The sequence below is a fragment of the Lepidochelys olivacea genome (genome assembly GCF_965140295.1).
Source record: "Lepidochelys olivacea isolate rLepOli2 genome assembly, chromosome: 2".
NCBI classification, from domain to species: domain Eukaryota; kingdom Metazoa; phylum Chordata; order Testudines; family Cheloniidae; genus Lepidochelys; species Lepidochelys olivacea.
This window is the reverse complement of record NC_140412.1, coordinates 87,139,587-87,160,606: the sequence shown is the minus strand read 5'-3', so window position 1 is coordinate 87,160,606 and position 21,020 is coordinate 87,139,587. Positions and strand designations below refer to the sequence as shown.

The 21,020-nt window shown below is 38.3% G+C and overlaps 1 protein-coding gene across 23 annotated transcripts in view; it reads left to right on the top strand.

Moving 5' to 3' along the window:
* EPB41L3 (erythrocyte membrane protein band 4.1 like 3) overlaps positions 1-21,020 on the top strand; it is a 132,058-nt gene that overhangs the window by 104,174 nt on the left and 6,864 nt on the right. For 8 of the 23 annotated variants that reach the window (XM_084619949.1, XM_084619948.1, XM_084619951.1 and 5 more), the window contains 9 exons: positions 6,690-6,743; positions 8,656-8,691; positions 8,858-8,923; positions 9,372-9,563; positions 16,445-16,519; positions 16,929-17,027; positions 17,809-18,534; positions 19,064-19,186; positions 19,689-20,078. In XM_084619949.1, coding sequence (XP_084476075.1) covers positions 6,690-6,743; positions 8,656-8,691; positions 8,858-8,923; positions 9,372-9,563; positions 16,445-16,519; positions 16,929-17,027; positions 17,809-18,534; positions 19,064-19,186; positions 19,689-20,078 — 1,761 coding nt within the window. Of the gene's footprint in view, positions 1-1,928; positions 2,493-6,689; positions 6,744-8,655; positions 8,692-8,857; positions 8,924-9,371; positions 9,564-16,444; positions 16,520-16,928; positions 17,028-17,808; positions 18,535-19,063; positions 19,187-19,688; positions 20,079-21,020 lie in introns of all 23 variants that reach the window. The other 15 variants (XM_084619944.1, XM_084619930.1, XM_084619943.1 and 12 more) reach the window with 10 other exon arrangements.

The window sequence follows — 21,020 nt, the reverse complement described above, 5'->3', positions numbered from 1 at the left end:
TAAAGGAAAGTAATGGGGAAAAATCTGTATTTTTTTAAATGTAAATGTTCATCTTAAGGGGACCAGCTCCTGCTACTAAAATACGTAGTAAGGTTTACGCATAGTAACCAGTGATTGCAGGATATGGCATTAAGGCCCCTTACCTTCCAGTTGGCTCTGTTGCAGGTGCCTGTTCCCACATGGAGCTGGTTTTGGGATCCAGGTGTAAGACTGTAAATGCATGTGAAATGTAGAAAACTGGTCTGGGAAGACAGTAATAATGGGTGCAGTTCAAGTTGTCGCAGTTTGGGTAATGGAGCTAGTTCTCTGTTCCATTTATTCACAGTGGTCCATATTGAATTTGACCCAACATGTCTAAAAATAAACAAACATTATGCTAAATCTACTGGCCCTTTTTTTTTTTTTTTTTTTTTTTTAAGAATGCCAGTGAGAGGCTACAAGGGAATATGATAGTTTCACAGCGCACTAATAGAGTGCATTCCCTCATGGCAACTCGCACCATTGTCTTGTCTTATTTGTTTACATTTTAAATATTTTGTTGAATGCCCTTCTAACATTCTTGCATCTCAATGAAAGAGTAGTAAATCCTGCCTGTTCTTCATAGGTAGAGCGAACTTTCTAGCAAGAGTATTGGCTGCATTTTTTTGCCTGTGCATAAAGGGTAGGAAAAAAATCACTCTTCTAGCGCAAAACCAGAGGGATTTGGCTTTGTATGGAATTCAGCCCTTACCCCCAAGGCTCATGTAGCTAGAATCCTAGCACATAGACTGCAATGACATTCCCTTGCACAGCCAATGAGGTGCTGTTGGGGACATTGCATCTGCATAGCCAAGGATCCTATGTCCCCTCCTCCAGTCTGCTCCCAAACCTCCTGTACCTAGTGGCCTGTTTGGGGCCAGTGCAGTTGCTCTTTCCAGGGGATATTGAAGTCACACAGTGTACTCGTGTAGTCCTTGGTGAGGAGGGCCATTCCTGAGCCTTCTGAAAAATTATTTAGAACTATTATTTGATTATTAGATGAGGCTTCTTTCCATGTGGCCAAATTGATTAGGCCCCAATCACAAAACAAAAGTGAGACAAGAAATTTAAATACACTGAGCAAATCTTCACCTGTTGTAAAGCTAGCTGAGGATCTGTCCCACTGTGTTCATCTACTGAGTATGATTTTTCTGCTTAGTTACCCACCCATGAAACTGGCAACGGCTGAGCTAGTAATTTTTCCCAAAACCAGAGTAAGTTTTCATTTTTGATCATCTTTAATTTTGGGACATTTTATTCTGTTAGATATTCTGTGGAGGAGACTTGGGAAAAGACTATTGAAAGCCTTGATTTTTCAGTCATTTTGGGGGAGATTTTCAAAATCTCGGATGACAGACACCTAAATGTCTTTTGTGCTTTTGAAAATCTCCCACTTTGTGTTTAGTCCTTGCCCAGGCTAATTTCCCACTGACTTGACTGAGTAAGGACTGCAGGACATGTTGTCATAAGCAGAATAGTTATTAGAAGTTCTTTCCCTTGTTTCAATGCCTTTTTTTGTTTGGGGATTTTTATGTTTGTTTTTAGGGTTTTTTTGTTGTTATCCATGTACTTCGTTTGAAAGCACTTATGATAGATGGGAATCCACAGTATCTGGAGGTGCACATAGACTAGGTTCCTTTAAAGGACTTTTATTTAAATCGTGTACTACGTATGACTGGACAGACAAATGTTGAATGAAGAAATTGCTTTTGTAAGCTGCAACCCTCCATCACTAATAATTGGCATGCGACTTGAGAATTCGTCTCATTTAACGCAGTGAAAAGCTTTGGTGTTAAAATTCTGTTTTGTGAGTTTTGTATATATAAACACAGAAGAAAATTAACTAATTACAGTTTTCTTTTTGTCCTTTTGCTTCTGCACCTTGTTTGCTGGTCTTTCTCTTTCATCAGTCATCTTTGCTTGGCACTGATTCATTTAATTCCTCATCAACCTCACAGTCTGGTCCCCCTGTATTTTCAACAAAGCTTCGTAGGAGATGTAAGGAGAATGCTCAAAACCCATTAAGTTATGAGTCATCTAAAGACATTATGCAAATGCACAGTGAGTCTGACTTGGAATCTGATAGAAAAGGAAGAGTTTGCTCTGATGAACAAGACATGGCTTTTAGCTATAAGCAAAAAGCTGGTAACAGCGGAACACTGTTTTCCTTCTCCTTGCAACTTCCAGAGTCATTTCCTGCTCTCCTGGATGATGACGGCTACCTTTCCTTCCCTAACCTCTCTGAAACCAACTTCCTGCCTGAAAGCGTGCAGCATTACCTTCCCATCCGATCACCATCCCTTGTGCCTTGTTTCCTTTTCATCTTTTTCTTTCTGCTATCTGCCTCATTCTCAGTGCCATATGCTCTCACTCTCTCCTTTCCTCTGGCTATGTGCCTCTGCTACCTGGAGCCCAAGGCGGCCTCCTTGAGTGCCTCACTTGACAATGACCTGAGTGACAGTTCAGAGGAAGAGGTGTGTACCTCGGCATAGAACACACTTCTTTTTGTGTTCAGTGCTTCAGTCCTAAACAGTGTTAGAATGCTGCAATAGTGGTCCTACTTTCAGAACCTCATTTCTGTCTGTGCTGATATGTAAGAGTTTTTTGTGTTGGGAGTGCAGCTTGGGTCCCAGGGTTAGGCACAACACTGTGAATGAGGTAACAGCTTGGTTCAAACTTTATCAGTTGTGCAGTGAATTACACTTACGATTTGCCACAAATCAACTCTAAAGAACAATATCTGAAATCTCTCTCTCTTCCAATCAGTTTTTTTCCCAGTTAATACTAGTTTTTACTAAAGACAGTAGAAGAGTTGTTTAAATAGCGAGTAGTTAAGTACAATTGCATGCATAGTTACATATCAAACAACTAATAATTGGAACTATCCCCAATTTTGGGGGTGCTCAGAATCCAAACCAGAGTCAGAATTTTGAAAATGGCCTTTAATTTTGTAACAGGCCAAGCAAAATCCCCAGTTCCTAATATCCCAAACTTTGAATGTCAAAATCTGGATCTGGTCTTTGTGGCTTGATCCTGTCTCTACTGTAGATTCAGCTAGTATCCCATTCAGTGCAGCATTCCACTGAAAATTTGCATTGGTACGTTTTTCAATTGCAATGGTAGCATTTCCTAGTTACCACTTGGTGCTTTAAATTAGCACTACCAGAATTAGTGCTTTCTGTCAGTAAACTGAATGGGCTTATAACAAAATACAGCTAAAGCAATTTGCCTGGCAACAAGATCTGTAGTGCTGGTGAGAAATTTGGATGTCATTACATAGAAGTAGAAGAAGAAGAAAGGGAATCTACTTGATTGTATAACAGATACTGAGTGATTGGTACCTATTTTACTCCTGAGCCTTTCGATGCTGACAGAGTAAAAGCATGGGGTCAGATTTTTAGAATCTTTAGATGCACAACTACACGCTTGTTTTGTGCACACAATTGTACTGTCCTTGCAGACACAAATCAGGTAGTTGCATATATAAATTACCATTAGCCATTTGTACATGCAGTTATTAGTCTGACTTGCATTGTATGCACATTCTGTTCGCCTCTAAAGATTTTTAAAATCTGCCTCATGAGTTTCAGCAACATTTGGCCATAGGATTGTGATTCCCTTTTGTGGAATGCCAGAGTTACATCTGTTTGCACCAAAACATTTTCTTTAGATGTTCTTGGTTCCAGTCTTTAAGGAAAAAAAACTGCAATTTAGGATGAAAGGCATCCAAGATCAATTTTACTATCTCATTTCATGTCTTCACTTTGAGATAGCATTAAATTTCAACTTACAATAGCTCTGCACTCAGATGATTATAATAGTAAAAACATAATAATATATTGTCTATTATAGAAGCAGAGTGTATAGCCAAAAATAATAATAAAGCAGTGTTTATATAATCCATTTGTGTATTCTTCTTTCAGAAATGACCACCTCTTTTGATATTAGACTTAGTGGTCAAAGTGAATATCATCATAATAACAATGTGTAAAATAAACTTTGCAATTTAGTCCTTTTGTGATAATGGTTACCCCAGAATCAATACTTGTATGGCAAATTACACAGACTTGTGCCTAATCAAGGGTGTATTTCTTGTTCAAAATATTGCATGAAAGTTAATATGTTTTAAAGTTGGGCATGTCTGCATTACATCGGCAAAACAAATCACAGCAGTTATTGTCACAAACTAGAGGACAAGCAGCTGAAGCTTATCAGAATATAGCTATCTTTTTTCGTTCGTATTCCCTAGCCTGCCAATTAGTTCCAGCAGCTGCATATCATTCAGAGCACTACAGTTGGTCTATAATTTTAACCAGCCATTCTTTTAACTCTCTGTTCCTAGTGAAATCTGCCTTGCTGAGCCTCTTAAACCTCCATTTCACTGCTTTTTAAATGACTTCAAATCTTTATTTGACAAGTAGTTCAATAACATCAACTTTTAGCCTCTTGGTGTAGATTGGTTTATTAGTAGATTTGTCCATCGTGGTTATATACTGATTTCTGTATTTCATTTAGAATTTGTTTCATTAAGAAAGAAATAGAAAAAAACTCTCTGTATGAACGTGTACTTTTAGTTAACAGTAGTGTACCCAATGATGTGCATGACATATTTAAGAGCTACAATAAGTATCCTGCCCCTATGGACCGTATTCTGATAAAACTTCTTCTTTGACCACATTCTATCCTAAGACGTGCATCGGTGTCAGGCTGTGTGTCCAAGGGCAGAATTTGTCCCTTTACATTTCATTAGCTGCTTGATCCACACTTTAGTGATTAAAATTCTTGACAGCCTTTTCTTTCCAATCGTAACTGTTGTAATAACAATCTGTGCCAAAATTTAGCATTACAGTGTCTTGGCCCCAGACATTTTTTTATTTATTTTTCAAAAATACCTGGACTCCTCTATTCAGATGGTTTTAAGTTACAGGTGTAAATTGGATTTCAGTTATACTGTTTTAACTCAAAAACAGTTTTGCTTATAAAATTGTAATGATGTCTGACCTTTTAGTTAGTACAAAAAAAGAATGATTGCTTTACTAGCAAAGCAACTACTTTTACAGAATCTTTTTATAACACTTTATGTTTATAATCAATGTATTTTGATTTATGAATTATTCTGGCACTAAACTTTCATACAAAAAAAAGTAACCTGTCCAGTCAAATCCACTTACTAGAAAATTGTATATAGTATTTTGTATGTACCCAGTAGACCAAAATGACCTAACCAGTTCTGGCTAGCATATGAATAATGCACATTCTGTACCCTTTATTCAAAACAAGGAGTGATAGCCAAAGGCAAAGGAAGTATCAAAAGTGTTTTTAAGGTAACATTAAAATTGTCACAAACTGACTGAAGAAAGGAAATTCAAAGTTGAGTCTGACCTTCCATCCATACCTTCAACTGTGTTGCCTTTTTTCTCTCTCTTCATGTTGATGAGACTTAAGGATGAAGAGTATTGTCTTAACTATAAATTACTTGACTTTTATTACTTTATATATAGTCTTATGACCATTTATGATCCTTGGTCAGTTGAAGAACCTTCATTGATTTTAGTGAAAGTTGTGCATGCAGATCAAGGGCTGGTGACTTAATGGTACTTAATGATATTTAATTTTTGCTTTTAAAGTTGTTATTTTGATGATCTGCAAGCCTATTAACCATTTTAACAACCACCTCATGAGGAGTTACCTAAATTTGGCTCTATCTGTATTAACTTATTGACACTCATATTGTCTATTCCAAGACGTACCTGACCGTGTCAATGTTCTACTTGTGCAGCCTGAAAAGTAGGCTTACATTAGGCTGCATGATGCTGTGCTTTGTTTCATTTTTACCACTTGTACTTGGTTTGGTTTTGGTTTGGGTTTTTTTTTGGGGGGGGGGGGTTGGTCAGTATTTTTAATTGGAATGAAAAGTGTTTAAAATTGTATTCTTTTTTGAAATGGTAAGGTTGTCCCTGTTTAATATTAGAAACAATATTGGCAGCTCTATCTTGCCACTAGCAAATGGGGGGGTGGGCCATCCACATGACATAGGTGGACTGTAGATAACTGTGTATATACTTATTTGAACTCCTTGGTAATGCAGACAGCCTCATAATGTTTAAATGTGGGGACAGTAATAAAATCTGTACAGATGAGGGGCTGAAAGTCAGGTGACTGTTAAAGTAGCTTTTTTATTTTAAAAAAAAATTATCATCTTTTCCCCCTTGAACTACAAAATCAAACACCGCAGTAACTATGTATACTAGCATAAACAATTGATTAACAGGATTGTATTTATTTATTTTTATGTTGTGAGGGAAAAGTTTGTTAATTATATATATTTTTACAAGGTTTTAGTTCTTTAAAAAAGCCACCTGGCTTTCTTAAGAGGAAAAACCTGTGATTCAATTAACGTTTTTTCAGATAATGTTTTGTTGGGCTAATCAAGCTGTTATGGTAAAGCCATATACTGTGTACAGTATGTCTTGAGTCTTCCTCTGAGTCTGTTCTGTTTATTAAATATAGCATTTTTATGTTGCTTCTTTAAATTATATATGGTTTAAAAAGCCACGCCACAGAGATGTAGACTTAGCAATTCAAGCTGTGACCTGCATTTACTGACAAGTTGGGTTTATTCTTTATTCCTGCTTACTTCTTGGAACCTGGTTACTTGTGTAACAAAATAGACTGACAGTGAACAGACGGATACTGCAGCTGATGGTGAAACCACTGCCACAGAGGTTTGTACAGTCACCAGCATATAAGTTATCAAAGAATGTAGCATGTAGCTTCACCTCTTTCAGATCCTGTATATTAGCACTATTCTGTGCCTCTGTTGCTGTAGTTTAGATACCTTTCTGTATATGTGTGTGTTGAAGAGTTTATTTGATTCCTTAAGTTTCAAACATCCATTCTAGATTCATTTTATTTTGGGTTTCTGTTTGAAAATTCTGCTAAACTACTTTGTGTATTGTGTAGGTAACAGATGGTAGTAAAGTAACTTGAACAAATGCTGTTTTCTTGGGCTGTCGTGCTGACTGAAATTGAGTTATCCTGTTTTTAAGATGAACATGTTAAGGATAATTAAATGTATAAAAAGGGAGAACAGACAGATATTCAAAAGTTTCTCCTGGGAGAATTTTTCTCCTCCTGGAGTGTACTCAAGTTTGTACAATCATATCTGAGACTGGGCCTTGAATTCTGATTAACATATAACATTTATAATACATGTATTGTTACATGTATTATTTTAAGAGGATGAAAATAAGTAGCTTAGCCCTCTTCCTCAAATAAACAAACAAACAAAAACTTAAAAATGTATACAATATAGTAAGTATACTGAATACACAAAATTCAGCCCTATTAAAACTCCAGTGAAGAGGGTGTAACTTCTTTGGAGTTAATCGAGTTGCAACTGCATACACCAGGACTGAATTTGATACAATATGAGGTAAAGCCGCACAGTGTTATCACATACATTATGAAAGGGTTTCAAAATGATCCAATCACTATTTCAGATTATTATAATTAAAATCACCATCAGGGAAATATTCTGTATGCAGCATATCAATGGCAATCAAATCTTGCCTGTAAATACAGGAGACTTGAATTGAGTGATAAAGTGAATGTCAAATACCGAATTTGCAGTTATTTGAATAATTAAGTGTAAATTTAAAAATATCAACAAGAAAATATGGCCCAAAAATCAGCAGAACCCATTATGAAACTGTGACATTATGAATGTTGATAACCAGTAGGAAAAATATAATTCTGTATTAAGTGTTTCCTATCTAAAATTTTATTTTTAACTAAACAGAAATGATATATTGAAAACATTTAAGCTAAATTTTCACAGGTAGAGATTTTGGAACCCTGAACTTTTGAGTTCCCCAACATGGTGTCTTATTAGGGACCTGATTTTTCAGAAAGTGTTGAGCACCTGACAGCAAATAAGGGCCTAATTTTCAAATGTCTCAAGTTGGGCACTCACAAACTGAAGCAACTGAAATCATCAGTCACTTCAAAAAATTTAGGATCCCAGTGAATATGCCATTCCATAGTGCAGTTCCTAAAAGTGGATCCAGAGACAGTGTATACATAGTATAGTTAAAATGTGTGTATAAAAAAACTCAGAGACAGAAAGAGAATGAATAAAATTAGTGAAATAGCATTTTATGGAATTAGATGATGCTTCAGCTTTGTAGGCAGCATTGTGCACTGTTACCCTGCTTCAAAGTTTATAGGAGACTGCTAGTGGACCATTATTTATAATTTTTAAACTCTTGGTGTCATGTAGATCTGAAGCTCTTACTATTAGCATTAAAGTATAATACATTACATCTCGGTAAGAAAGTCTGAATGCTGGCTCATAAATGAATAGAGGGGCCTGGGAATATTTGAGCACACAGACACACACAAAAATGAAGTTTTAATATCCTTTTTTCACATTTAGCAAGTTTAAAAGAAGGCTCTTGTATTAGATCTGAGAACTGTGCAAGATTGGGTTGATAAATGTGTCCACCCATTTCTCCAGTGCTCTCAGTGGAGAGAAAATGTGATCTTAGCATTATAAAATACACGGATCAGCTTTTGTCACCTTACATTGATTTGTGTTGGTAAGGTTTTGTTTTCAAATCTTTCCTGTGCTGGCAGTCGGATCAAGAGGAAGATGGAGATCTCAAGGCACAGGTAAAGAATGGAAGGCCATGCGCATTACTGAATTGTGGGTGTCCGCAGTGTTCATATCTCTCAGCATGCTATTTGCCAAGTCTCTGTAAAGCAATGCATAGAACAGCATTTTGTATCCTTTGAATATTGTGTCCCTTACCTTTCCCTTTCTTTTCACTTCTTTCAGAATAGTCTGATTAAGCGAATAAAGGGTGAAAATGTGTATGTCAAACATAGTAATCTTATGTTAGAGGTTGGTATTGTATATACCAGTGCATGTACTGTACATGTGTGTTGGTTTTAGTGGTAAACCTGTGGATCTGCACTATGCTGCATGAACCGTGTACTCCCACCTTCTAATAAATTAAATGGCTATTTTTTTCTCAGATTATGATGGCTTTCTCAACCTTGTTCCATAAATATCTGTGTGTGTATATATATGTTCAAAGTTTCTTTATCAGGTATAGCTTACAGTGTATATGGGTAAACTTAGGAGTATTTTATTGCTCACACGAACTAGATTTTTCTGTGCAGTTATCCTTCAAAATACCACATTTTCACAAGTGTTGTGTTAGTGCTGTGATCCCTGATCCCCTAAAATACTTACTACCTTCTTCACTAACCAATTTACACATTTTGATTTTTACATTTTGGCAGCTTAGGTGAATGTTACAAAATGCCCTTGTTTTTATATTATCCAGGAGCTAGACAAAAATCAAGAAGACCTGATGAAACACCAGACGAATATAAGTGAACTGAAACGAACCTTCTTGGAAACCTCCACAGACACTACAGTGTCTAATGAATGGGAGAAGAGGCTTTCGACATCTCCAGTTCGGCTTGCTACAAGACAGGAGGAAGCTCCGATGATTGAACCACTTGTGCCTGAAGAGGTCAGTGCCTACCTTTTCATCAGACTCAGAATCATAGAAATGTAGGGCTGGAAGGGACCTAGAGAAGTCATCAAGTCCAGCCCTCTGTGCTGGGGCACAACCAAGTAAACCCAGACCATCTTTAATAGATGTTTGTCCAACCTGTTCTTAAAAACCTCCAATGTTGGGGAATCCACAACCTCCTTTGGAAGCCTGTCCCAGAATTTAACTGCCCTTAGAGTTAGAAAGTTTTTCCTAATATCTAATCTAAATCTCCCTTACTGCAAATAAAGTCCATTACTTTTTGTCCTGCCTTCAGTGGACGTGGGGAAGAATTGATCACAATCCTTTTTATAACAGCTCTTTAACATATTTGAAGACTATTATCAGGTTCCACTCTCCCTCAGTCTTCTTTTCTCAAGACTAAACATTCCCAGTTCTTTAACCTTTCCTTGTAGGTCAGGTCTTCTAAATCTTTTATCATTTTTGTTGCTCTCCTCTGGACTCTCTCCAATTTGTCCACATCTTTCTTAAAGTGTGGCGTCCTGAATTGGAAACAGTACTCCCGCTGAGGCCTCACCAGTACCGAGTAGAGCAGGAAATTACCTTCTTTGTCTTTCATACACACTCCTGTTAATATATCTGTCAACTGCTCTTGGAGCAGTCTCTCTAGGGGTCCCAGCTTTTTCCTAATTGGTCCTGTTAAATTCATCTGCACTTAAGCCAGTCTATAAATTCTTAATTTAAATTGAGTCTACCAGCCTTTAAACTCCAGGGCTTACAGTCTCCTTTTGTTAGTTTCTCAGAGGCCGCCTGTTGCCCCTCTTCTATCCCAGACCTTTCTGCCTCCTTTCTCTCTCTGTTCTCCATCCTTTATAGTTGGGCTTGTTTTCTTTATTGGTCCAACCTGTGGATGCATGTCACCACGATTGACAGTTCTAGCAGCTGTGCTAGGATATGGTCAGCCTGATTACCTGTAAGCAGGAAAGACTCTCCTCTCCCTTCTGCCTATGCTCAGTATGGGGTTGCGAACCCCATTACATAACCCCAGAATGATTATTTGCCTTTTTTTCAACTGTATCATGTTGGTGACTCATATTCAATTTGTAATGCACTATAACCCCGAGATCCTTTTCAGCAGGACTACCACCTCACCAGTTATTCCCCATTTTGTAGTTGTGCACATGATTTTTTCCTGCTGAAGTGAAGTACTTTGCACTTACATTTATTGATTCCATCTTGCTGAATTCAGACCAATTCTCCAATTTTTCAGGGTTGTTATGAATTCTAATCCTGTCCTGCAAAGTGCTTGCAACCCCTCCCAGCTTGGTGTCATCTGCACATTTTGTAAACGCAATCTTCATTCCATTATCCCAATCACTAATGAAAATATTGAATAGTTTCGGACTTTGGACTGACCCATGCCATGCACCACTGGATACGCTTTCCCAGTTTGACAGTGAACCATTGATAACTACTCTCTGGGTACCATTTTTCAACCAGTTGTGCATCCACCTTATAGTAGTTTCATCTAGACCACATTGCCCTAGTTTGCTTATGAGAATGTCATTTCGGACTGTGTCACAAAAGCCTTACCAAACTCAAGATATAGCATATGTACTACCCCTCCCACCCTCGCATCCAATAGGCCAGTAACCCTTTCAAAGAGGAAATGAGGTTGGTTTGGCATGATTTGTTCTTGACAAATCCATGCTGTCAATTCCTTATCACCCTATTACTTTCTATGTACTTTATTTGCGGTCACTCCCATTAGGTGCTAGGTGCTTTCCAAGCCCTTAAAGGCATTCTCTGTTCTGAGGAACTCGCAATTGAAAGGCAGAGGTCAGGGAAAGGGGAAGAACAGTAGGCAATTTATGTGCATTTACAGATGAATCAGTAAGGTTCACTGTAAGCAGCATGGCAGAGGTACGTCTTGAAGAGGGACTTAAATGTGGATAGGGTTAAGGGGTCTGATGAGCTTGGGGGGGCGGGTGTGAACCAGCCTAGAGGGCTTTATGAAAGAAGGCATGGAGGCAATTGTATGAAAATCTGGCAAATGCTTGGACAAAGGTCAGGAGCATTGGCAGAGCAGAGGAGGAGGAGGGGATGACAAGAGGGAGTAGGTAGGGAGGAGCAGAGTTATTTAGAACTTTGAAAATGGTGATGTGTTAGTTATGCCTAATTTTCCAATTTCATAATCCGGACTAACATTTTGTAGGCATTAGCTGTAAACTATGTGATACATTTTTATTTGCGACCAGCTTGAAAGGCTAGATTGCCAAAAGTAAAAACCTGGGGCACTAAGTGGTCAGGAAATGCTCGTAGAAGAACTTTCCAACAAAAAGAAAAGGAGTACTTGTGGCCCTTAGAGACTAACAAATTTATAGGAGCATAAGGTTTTGTGAGCTACAGCTCACTTCATCGGATGCGTGCAGTATTTTCCACTGCATGCATCCGATGAAGTGAGCTGTAGCTCACGAAAGCTTATGTTCAAATAAATTGGTTAGTCCCTTAGGTGCCACAAGTACTCCTTTTCTTTTTGCGGATACAGACTAACACGGCTGCTACTCTGTTTCCAACAAAAATGTTTCTTTTTAAGTTAAGCATAAATTGTATGGTTTACGATATTGACAGAAGTGGTATTATAACATCAAAACAACCTAAGACACGAAGCTGCCTTGCCATTCCTAAAAGTTCAAAGAAAATGGGTAATATGGAGCCTTCCACTAGTTTGAATCTAGTTCAAGTCGGTAGGGACTCAGAGTTGTTACCAGTGGTCTTCATGGTCTCCATGCTCTTAATCCAGTTCCAGAACCATTATCACAATTGTCAGTAACTGTTATCACTATAGGGCAGTGATTGAATGATCCTGGAAACTGAACGCCTGTTGGGTTGTACTTACAGAAAAACAATGATGGGAAAATATGGAGAAGCTTGCACTTGTATTTTTGGAAACATTCCTCAGCTTCCTCTTCTTTGAACACCTGAAGACAGAAACAGTCTCTCACTCAGAAAAGCCTGGACCCCAAATATTACAAGGAACTGCTTATGCAGATCAGGGCAATGCATTCAGGGATTGTGTACAATCTCAGACTTGTAAGGAAGCCTAAGCCAGGAATCAGAAGGGGATGATCCTAAGGATCTTTCAGCTTGCATCCAATATATGCAGTGCTTAGACACTATGGTGATTGGTACCCTACAGATGCCTAAGGAAGAGCCTCTAAAAATGCAGTGACATAGTAGGAATCCAGTTCCGGTATAGTAAAAATTGGTATTCCTAAACACTGTATTTAAGCTCTGAGTCAGGAAGTATAGAGCACAATGCGTAGTTTTAAGCATGCGAATAACCCTGTTGATTTGTGTGGGGCTACTCAAATGTGTAAAACTATGCACGTGCCTAAGTATTTTGCTGAACTGGATGGGGCCTTACAAAGGAAATTCTGTACAGTTCTGCAGTGAGTAGTAACACCCTTTTCTAACAATGTGGTACGGTAACTTCCCTGCCATTACATTTCCTAAATTAACTCTTTTTTTTCCCCAAAGAGAGATCACACTTTCTAACATCAGATAAAGTTTAATCCACATAAAGGTAACCAAGCAATACTAAATGTATTAAATCTCTGAGTGCCTCTTCTATAAAACATAATTTCTTCATTGATGGTTTACATGAATATGAGAGCACAGATTATGTCCCCTTGTTTTGAGAAAATCCTCAGAGTTTATACTTGGAATAGCAGCTAATGACACCTTCATGAATCGGGCGGTATCTTTATAGTCACTGTAATCTGTTATGTCAATACATGAGTGGTAGCTACAATTGGCTGGAATGCTCTTGCTGTCCTCCCCAAGGGATGAATCCCTGTGAGTAGATGACAAAGCATTCGTGATGGACAGCTTTAGCTTTAGAAATCGCACTATGCCAGAGTCTCAGTTTGGCTGCCTTCTGGGATACAGTGCAAGACTCATCTGTTTACCTTGGCTTTTTAAAATCGGTGGCTGGGAAGCTATTTATTATCAGTGGAAGAGGTGATTATTGAAATGGCTTTTTTTCTTACTACTATTTGATAGAAATCATTTTGGTTGTCATTTTGATAAATGTGCCCAAATATGACTGAGAGAGGCATGATAAAAATGTATAAGCAACTAAAAATCCCTGTTTACTTTTGTTATGAACGTACCATAAAGTTATTTATCTGAAACTCTAAGCACCTTTACAAAATAAAAGCCCAAGTCCATACGTAAGACAAAAGCCAGCAGTAGCAAACAAACTCCCCACAAAAACAGCCATTTCCCCCTCACCAACCACCTAAATTCTCTCTCAAAACCGTACATGCCACCCAATTTCACCAACCTTAATATTCAGTTCTCCCCAAAATCCCACCCAATAAATGAGATTCAGCAAAATGCTCTAAAGATTCACAGATGTGAGGGCTCTTGTGGACCAACGGTGAGAGGGGGAATTCCAAAGGCGAAGGGCCCTCACTAAACATGACACCTCAGTATGCTGTCTCTCTTATAAACCAAAGGGATTCCTGCTCAAGTACTGCCCAGAGAGGTGGGTGTCTGTCAGGCAGGTTCCAAGCAATTTATAGGTCAAAATCAATACCTCAAATTCCACTTGGAAACCCACAGCCAGTGCAAAAATGGGAGGATAGGATACAAGTGCACCCATATTGACAAAGGTCAAGGAGTATTCAGATACTGTGAGAATTGTCTCATGACAACAGTCCCTCAGATAGTTTTTATTATTATTATTTCTCAGTCAGATAGGGTCAGATTACAATACTCTTTCTCAGATAGAGTATAATCTTTCTCTACTGTTAGCCCCACTGACTTTAATGGGGCTTTTCAACAGGAGTCAGGGTATCACAACCTGTCCAATAATAAGTTTCATTCAACTCAGCACACCATTTCTCACTTGTTACCCTTGTCTTCCCCAAATCAGTCCTTGAATTATTGTTACCTTAAAATTGTTCTAGGCTCTCTACTGACCCATTTGGTAACATCTGACACAGGAAACTGGGAGATATTAGTTTTTAGTATCACCTACTGATTTTTGTGATCTGTATTATAAATTAAGTCATATTGGCCCCATTTACTTTGACTAAGCACCACTGATCTCTCCAGTGCATTGAGTGATAGAGTTATGTTATTTTGTATGTACTGGAAATGTATGGTGCCTAAATAAATTGCCTGGTTCCTCTGGAACATGGTATATTAATATAAGAATTTTGATAACACCCAGTTGCACTTGTTTTATTAAAATAATGTAATCAATTCAAAGAGATACACAGTCTACTTAAATCTCACTTAAGAATTGTTTAGTACACTTAAAAGTAACACTTAAGATTACTGTAAGGAAATGTATAGTCCACTAGTCAGTTTCACACAACAATAGGGGAAAGACTAACATTTTTAAAAATAGGAAAATGTGATTTAAAAAAAAAACACACACAGCTTTTGGCAGTGAGGTTCAACCGGTAGTAGCCGTTTGTTTCCTGAAGTTCAGCGAGTTACCTTTTCATTCATAGTTTGTAAATGTTCTTTATTTTGTCTGTTTTTTCATTGTTAAAATTTGTATTCTTCTCAAGTGACTAAACCATGTAGAATACGCATCACATTAGATGTTGAAAGATTACACTTTTATCACTTCAGCAATAATACTTGCAAAAAATATAATAAAAGATAATACACTGGATGTTATAGTAGATGCGGATTTTTCCATAATTCTACCTCTCTGCCTCATCACACTGCGGGGGATATTTGGCCAAGAAAATGAATTGCCCTAGAAGTGAGGAGGGATAGAGCATGCCTGAGAAATATCCCCACCCACATCTCAACAAGTGAGATTGTGGGGTGTTGGACCAGAAAAGGGGATGGACCCCTCCTAGAAGGTATGGATGGAGTAAAACCCATGCCCAAAGATGCAGAAGTCGTGTCCCTCCTCCTCGGGTTCTTGCCTCCCATTGGCTGGCTTTAGGAAGTGGGGGTACTGGGAGCTGATTGATCCTGCCACACCCCTCCCAACAATTTAAACTTTCCCCTGGACTTCAGGAGCCTCTTGCCTCTTCGTCTGCTCTCCCCTCCCTGCCTTTAGCTGTAACCACAGTGAGTTTTGTTTCCAGAATGCTGGATAGGAAGGGATAGGTCTGGCCAATCAGTCTTTGGGGATCAGGATTTTTTCCCCACACTGGGCCAAACTGTCAGTTTCCAAAGGGTTTTTCACTTTCCTTGAATCATTATGGAGGCACAGTTGAGGTACAGAAGAATAGGATTTGGAAGTCTTAGTTAGGGATTATTTAGGAATATTTAGTTTGTCACAATTTTCAGCCTGTGTCCAGTGTACATAAAGGCTAAAAGGGCCAGCTACCAGTGGTAAATGAGACCTAAGTTTTCACAGACCGAGATCCCCCATTTGTAACCTCTGTCCCCCTCATGGGGAGTAGGCGAGTGGGTGAGAGGACTCAGAAGTGGGCTGGGCCCTGTGGGACAGGTTGGTTTTGGTTATATGGTGGGAGCCCTGTAACCCCACACTAGACTCCGTTAAATGTCTGGTATATGAGATGGGGTGTTTATATACCATCCATACCCAGTTGTAAGTTAATAAAGTTGTAGCCTGCTGCTTAAAATCCATTCCAGTGTCTATCTTTCATTCACCTGTGTGTCCTGAGCAAAGATGTACTCCTTGATATTTTTTTTTTATTATTGCTTGGAAAATTCTTTGCTACAATCATTCCTGTTTAATTCTATTTGCTATTTCTCAAATGAAATAGTCTGGCAATGAATGGTTTGCTTGTACATTAGAAATGTATGAAACATAGATAAGTTTGTGTAGAGTATGGAGTAAAAATGCATTTCAGTTATTAAGAGTGTCTACTCCCTGGCCCTCTCTTATTCATTAGACCAAAGAAGAAAAAGAAAAATATGAAAAACTTATATTTTTGCAGAAGGGAAGTACTACATTCCTGGAGTCCCAGGTAAAAACAAAACATACTTTATTAAAATGCAATCAAATAGACTGGCACAGAGTTACTCTTTTGCTATCATTTTCCTTTTCAAAGCCACAAAATTATGTTAAAAAAAGCTCCACAAGTAGGTATGTTATTGTGGACAGAATACTGGGGAAGGAGAACAAGTACCCTCCAAAGTTTTTGTCTACCTACTAGAGATTTGTTTCCCTATGGTTAACAGCCTTGGGTGAGTGGATCTCAGGGGGAGAAGGTTCTCTAACTGTGCATGCATTTGCAGAGTACAGAAGTCTCACTGAAAATGTTACAGTGAATGAGGCACTGTTGTCATTAGAAGGAATTTCCTTTATGGTGTCAAGTGAATTCAGATTATCTTGAGTGATGATGAAGTTTGAATTCTTACTGGTTTTTCCATTAGCCAAGAGAGATAGAGAAGAAGCTGCAGGAAGGAGAATCCACTGGCACTGTTACTTCTCATCAAATCATTTTCCAGAAAACTGTCCCATCATCCTTAGAGGTTATTTTTAATTCATTTGATTTAAACCAGTGCATTGGTTTAGTTGAATAAATTAAACTATTGTAGGGATAAATAATTGGACACTGTGTGCATTGAAACTAAATCACATAGCATACTTGTATATGTATACAGGCACATTGCATTTGTATATTTTGCATTATGTTCAAATAAAATCCACAATACTCAGGGTGTTTAATATACTGTATAGCTAAATTTAAACAATGCTAAAGAAGTCTGATTTATTCCCATAAAAGCAAGGAAACTCAGTTAAGACTGGCATATACAAACATGCGCTGTCCTGATACCTCAAAGTACTTCCACAAAATAATATTTGCATGGTAGTGGGGTGGGGGGAGTGACTGAATGGGCTAATTTATCCTATTTTTATAATTTGACCTTTATTTTAAAGAAATAGGGTATTGTTATGGTGCATGAGCTTATAGCCAGCCAGGATTACTCAAAAACAGCCAGTCAGATGTGTGTTTAATTTTTTTTAAATGCTACTCAGCTGCAAGTTATCAGAGAAAGACTGTGCCTAAAGTAAATGTTTGCAGCCACATCATAAATGGCTTCAAATGGGGGTCACAAAAGAAATTCTTTGCAGATTTTATGTTGCAAACAATGATGCTGTTTATAAATTTAATTGCTGCTGTACTAGGTACAGCTATTACATGTTCTCAAAATAGCTACCTCAAATTTCTTAAGTTTTAATATTTTAGTGTTCCTAAAACAAAAATAATCAATTGGATAATCTAATGTAGCTTTTATATTTCAAATATAGGGCACTGAGGATTGGGTTATTGTAGACAAAATACCTACTGAGGTAGTTGATGGTGAATCGAAAAAAATTGTGACATACAAAGTAATGACTGTGAGCAGTAGAACTGGGGACATTCCACCTGAGATATTAAAATCCAGTACCATTGAAATGCAAAGCTTTGAGGACTTGGAAAATGAAATACAATCAAAAGAGGAGAATAAACAGAAAATGTACACCTTAGGAAAGTCCTATGACACTGTATCCGGGAAAATTGTAACCATGACAAGTAAAGCTAAAGAGGGAGAGAAAACAGTGCAGTCATCACTAGAAGCATTTCAAAAAATGGAGAGGGGAATGCCAGAATCTGTGAAAATCATTCCAGTAGTGGCTGAATATGAAATTCTAGAGCCCATCACTGACGAAAAAGCCAGGAGGGGATCCGATGTACAGAGTACAAAAAGAAAGCTGTCTGAATCTTTGACACCCATAAAGGAAGCAGAGTCTCAGTTGCATAGTCCTGAAGAGGAAAGTTTGAAGAAAGCACAAAAGATGGACCAGGATTTTCATGGTACACTGGGAAGCTTGCAGTTTGGCAGAGCTGAAAAACACCTTGACAGTGAAGCTCTGAAAGCAGGGGCATTTGGTCGGAAAGATAAGAGCCTGTCTGAGTGGAGATATTCCAGAGAACAGCCATTTACCATTGCTACTGCTCACTATGTTACTGAATCGTCTGCATCAAGAGTAGTGGTAACAAGTGGCTTTGACTTTGTGCCACAATTTAAAGATTAAAGCATGACTTTTGTAGGCAATACCCTCACACTGCCCTACCTTTCAGTTATCTTGCTGCTTGGCTTTCTGTTGACAATAGCCAACCCAGCTTATTTTTTTTTCCTCATGATTTAAGTCAGTACCACAGTCCAAAGCAGGCATTATAATCCTTTAAACTTTTCCAATTTATTTGAAGTCCATGTCGCTGAAATGTAGTGTTGCTGCTGTGGCTTGTAATTGTGGTGGTGGGGGAGGTTTGCTTGAACCAGCAAAATCCCAGTGCTAACAAGTATGCTTTTCAATTACTGCTTATAGTCATTACAGATTTGTGCTCATTTATTTTCCCATTCTTTTCCTGTTTTCAACCTGTCTGTGTCCTTGCAATCTTATCCTCCCTTCCTCTATCTCAGCCTAGAGTTTTGTCAATTAACATATCTCTTTGTGTGTGTGTGTGTCTGTCTGTCTGTCTGTCTTTTGTGTATGACTCTGCATTTCTTTGTCCACTTAGACTAAACAGTCCTCCAGTGAAAAGACCTTGGATGGTTCAGATATCTTCAGTTTATTAGAGTCTGCAAGAAAACCAACTGAGTTCATAGGAGAGGTTACTTCTACTTCACATAGCAGGGCTCAGGTGGCCGTTTGATTCCATCTATGAATTTTATAACTACACACTACTGATTTTTGTTTTTCTTTTGTTCCCTGTATTTGCACATACGTGTGTTTGACTCACTGATGTTTCAGAATCTGCATGGTTAATATTAATTCAAATGCTTGGTGTACCTTTTACTTCCTAAAGCTAGATCACAACTAGAAACCTCACAAGAAAATCAAGTTCTATTCCTTTTTTTTTTTTATTTTTGTCATTTTACAGGCTATTTTATTTGCGTTTAGAATGCTAGGGCATGGATACAAACGAAAAGGATAGTATGAGATTTCTTCTCCCTTTTTTAAATGCTGGTTCATGGTGCGCTTTTGCTATAATAATAACCTTAAAGCGAAAACTTAAGCAACTCAGGAGAAACAAAATGGCAAACTTTAATATCATTTGTTACTTATATTTACAGTACATTGGCATTAGGAGCTGAATTAAGTTTTATTTTTCACTTCTGACATTTAAATCCATTTCCCTACAGAGAACAGAAACAAAGACAGGCCAGGAGATAAGTGCCAGCGAAATGAAGGAAGAGATTCAGCCACATCAGGATGCAGTGAAGAAGGTTGTGCAGGAGACTCTATTGGTAGAGGAGAGACATGTGACGAATGTGCATGCAAGTGGGGATGCTGTTAAATTGGCTGGAGATCAGCTGGATGCTATGGCACAGGCAGTATCTGCTGTTGCTTCTAGCATGAAAGGAAAGGAGGGTTCTGCTGTGACTGAGGGGGCTAAGGAGGAAAAAAGGGAGGAGGCTGATAAAGCTGTAACCAAACAAGAAGAAATTGCTGCTGCTTCTTATCAGCAAGAGGAGGAGCAGAGTGCAACAGTCCACGTTTCTGATACATTGGAAAGAAAACCTCATTTTGAGGTAACTAGTTATTAATAATCAGTTATTTCTGCATTGAAGTATAATGCAGTGATACTCAGACTGAGGTTTGGGAGCTGCAAGTGGCTCTTTAATGAGTCTCCTGCAGCTCTTGGCAGCACATGATATTAAAAAACGGTGTGATTTAATTATTAACCAATCAGGATATTTTTACTATATTATTAACCAATTGTAGAATACTTGGTCAATCATTTTGCTATGAGCGAAAATATACAAACACTCACATGCATATGTGTGTGTGTGTATATTATTTTATTTATATATATAAATTCATTGTTTCATTTATTTTTTGTGTGTGTGACACACACACACACACACACACACACACACACACACACACACATATATATATTAAAAAAAAATAAATGAAACAATGAATTTACACTACTGTGGCTCTTTTGGGTAATGATTGCTAATTTGGCTCCTGAACCGCTGAGGTTTGAGTATCACTGGTATAATGTATACAATATCGGACTAAATTAACTGCACTGATGAAGAGTTAAATAAAACATACACAGGTAGTAGATTACATTATCACATCTTTATAGTGGGCAGTTTGTTTCTCCTCTTATTTCCGTCTTGCATGGCAGTTCTGAGGCGTGTTGCTGGTTTCCATTATTGACAACATCAGGGTTGGCCTTAGGGAAAATGGTGCCCTGGGTGAACTTGTATTTTGGCGCCATTGGCCCCCACTGCTTCCCTGGGCTCCCCAACCCTCTATTGCCCCCAGACCCCGCTGTTTCCTTCCCCATTGCTCTGAGCTTCCCTCCTCAGCCTCGCACCCAAGGTCTACCCCACTCCGTTCCTTTTTGAGCATGGCGTCTCCCCAGACCTCAGCACCCTACACGGTTGCCCACCGGTAAGGCCGGTCCTGGACAACATGCAATGTATATTTTACCTAAAAGAGTGGGCAGTGCTGAAGAC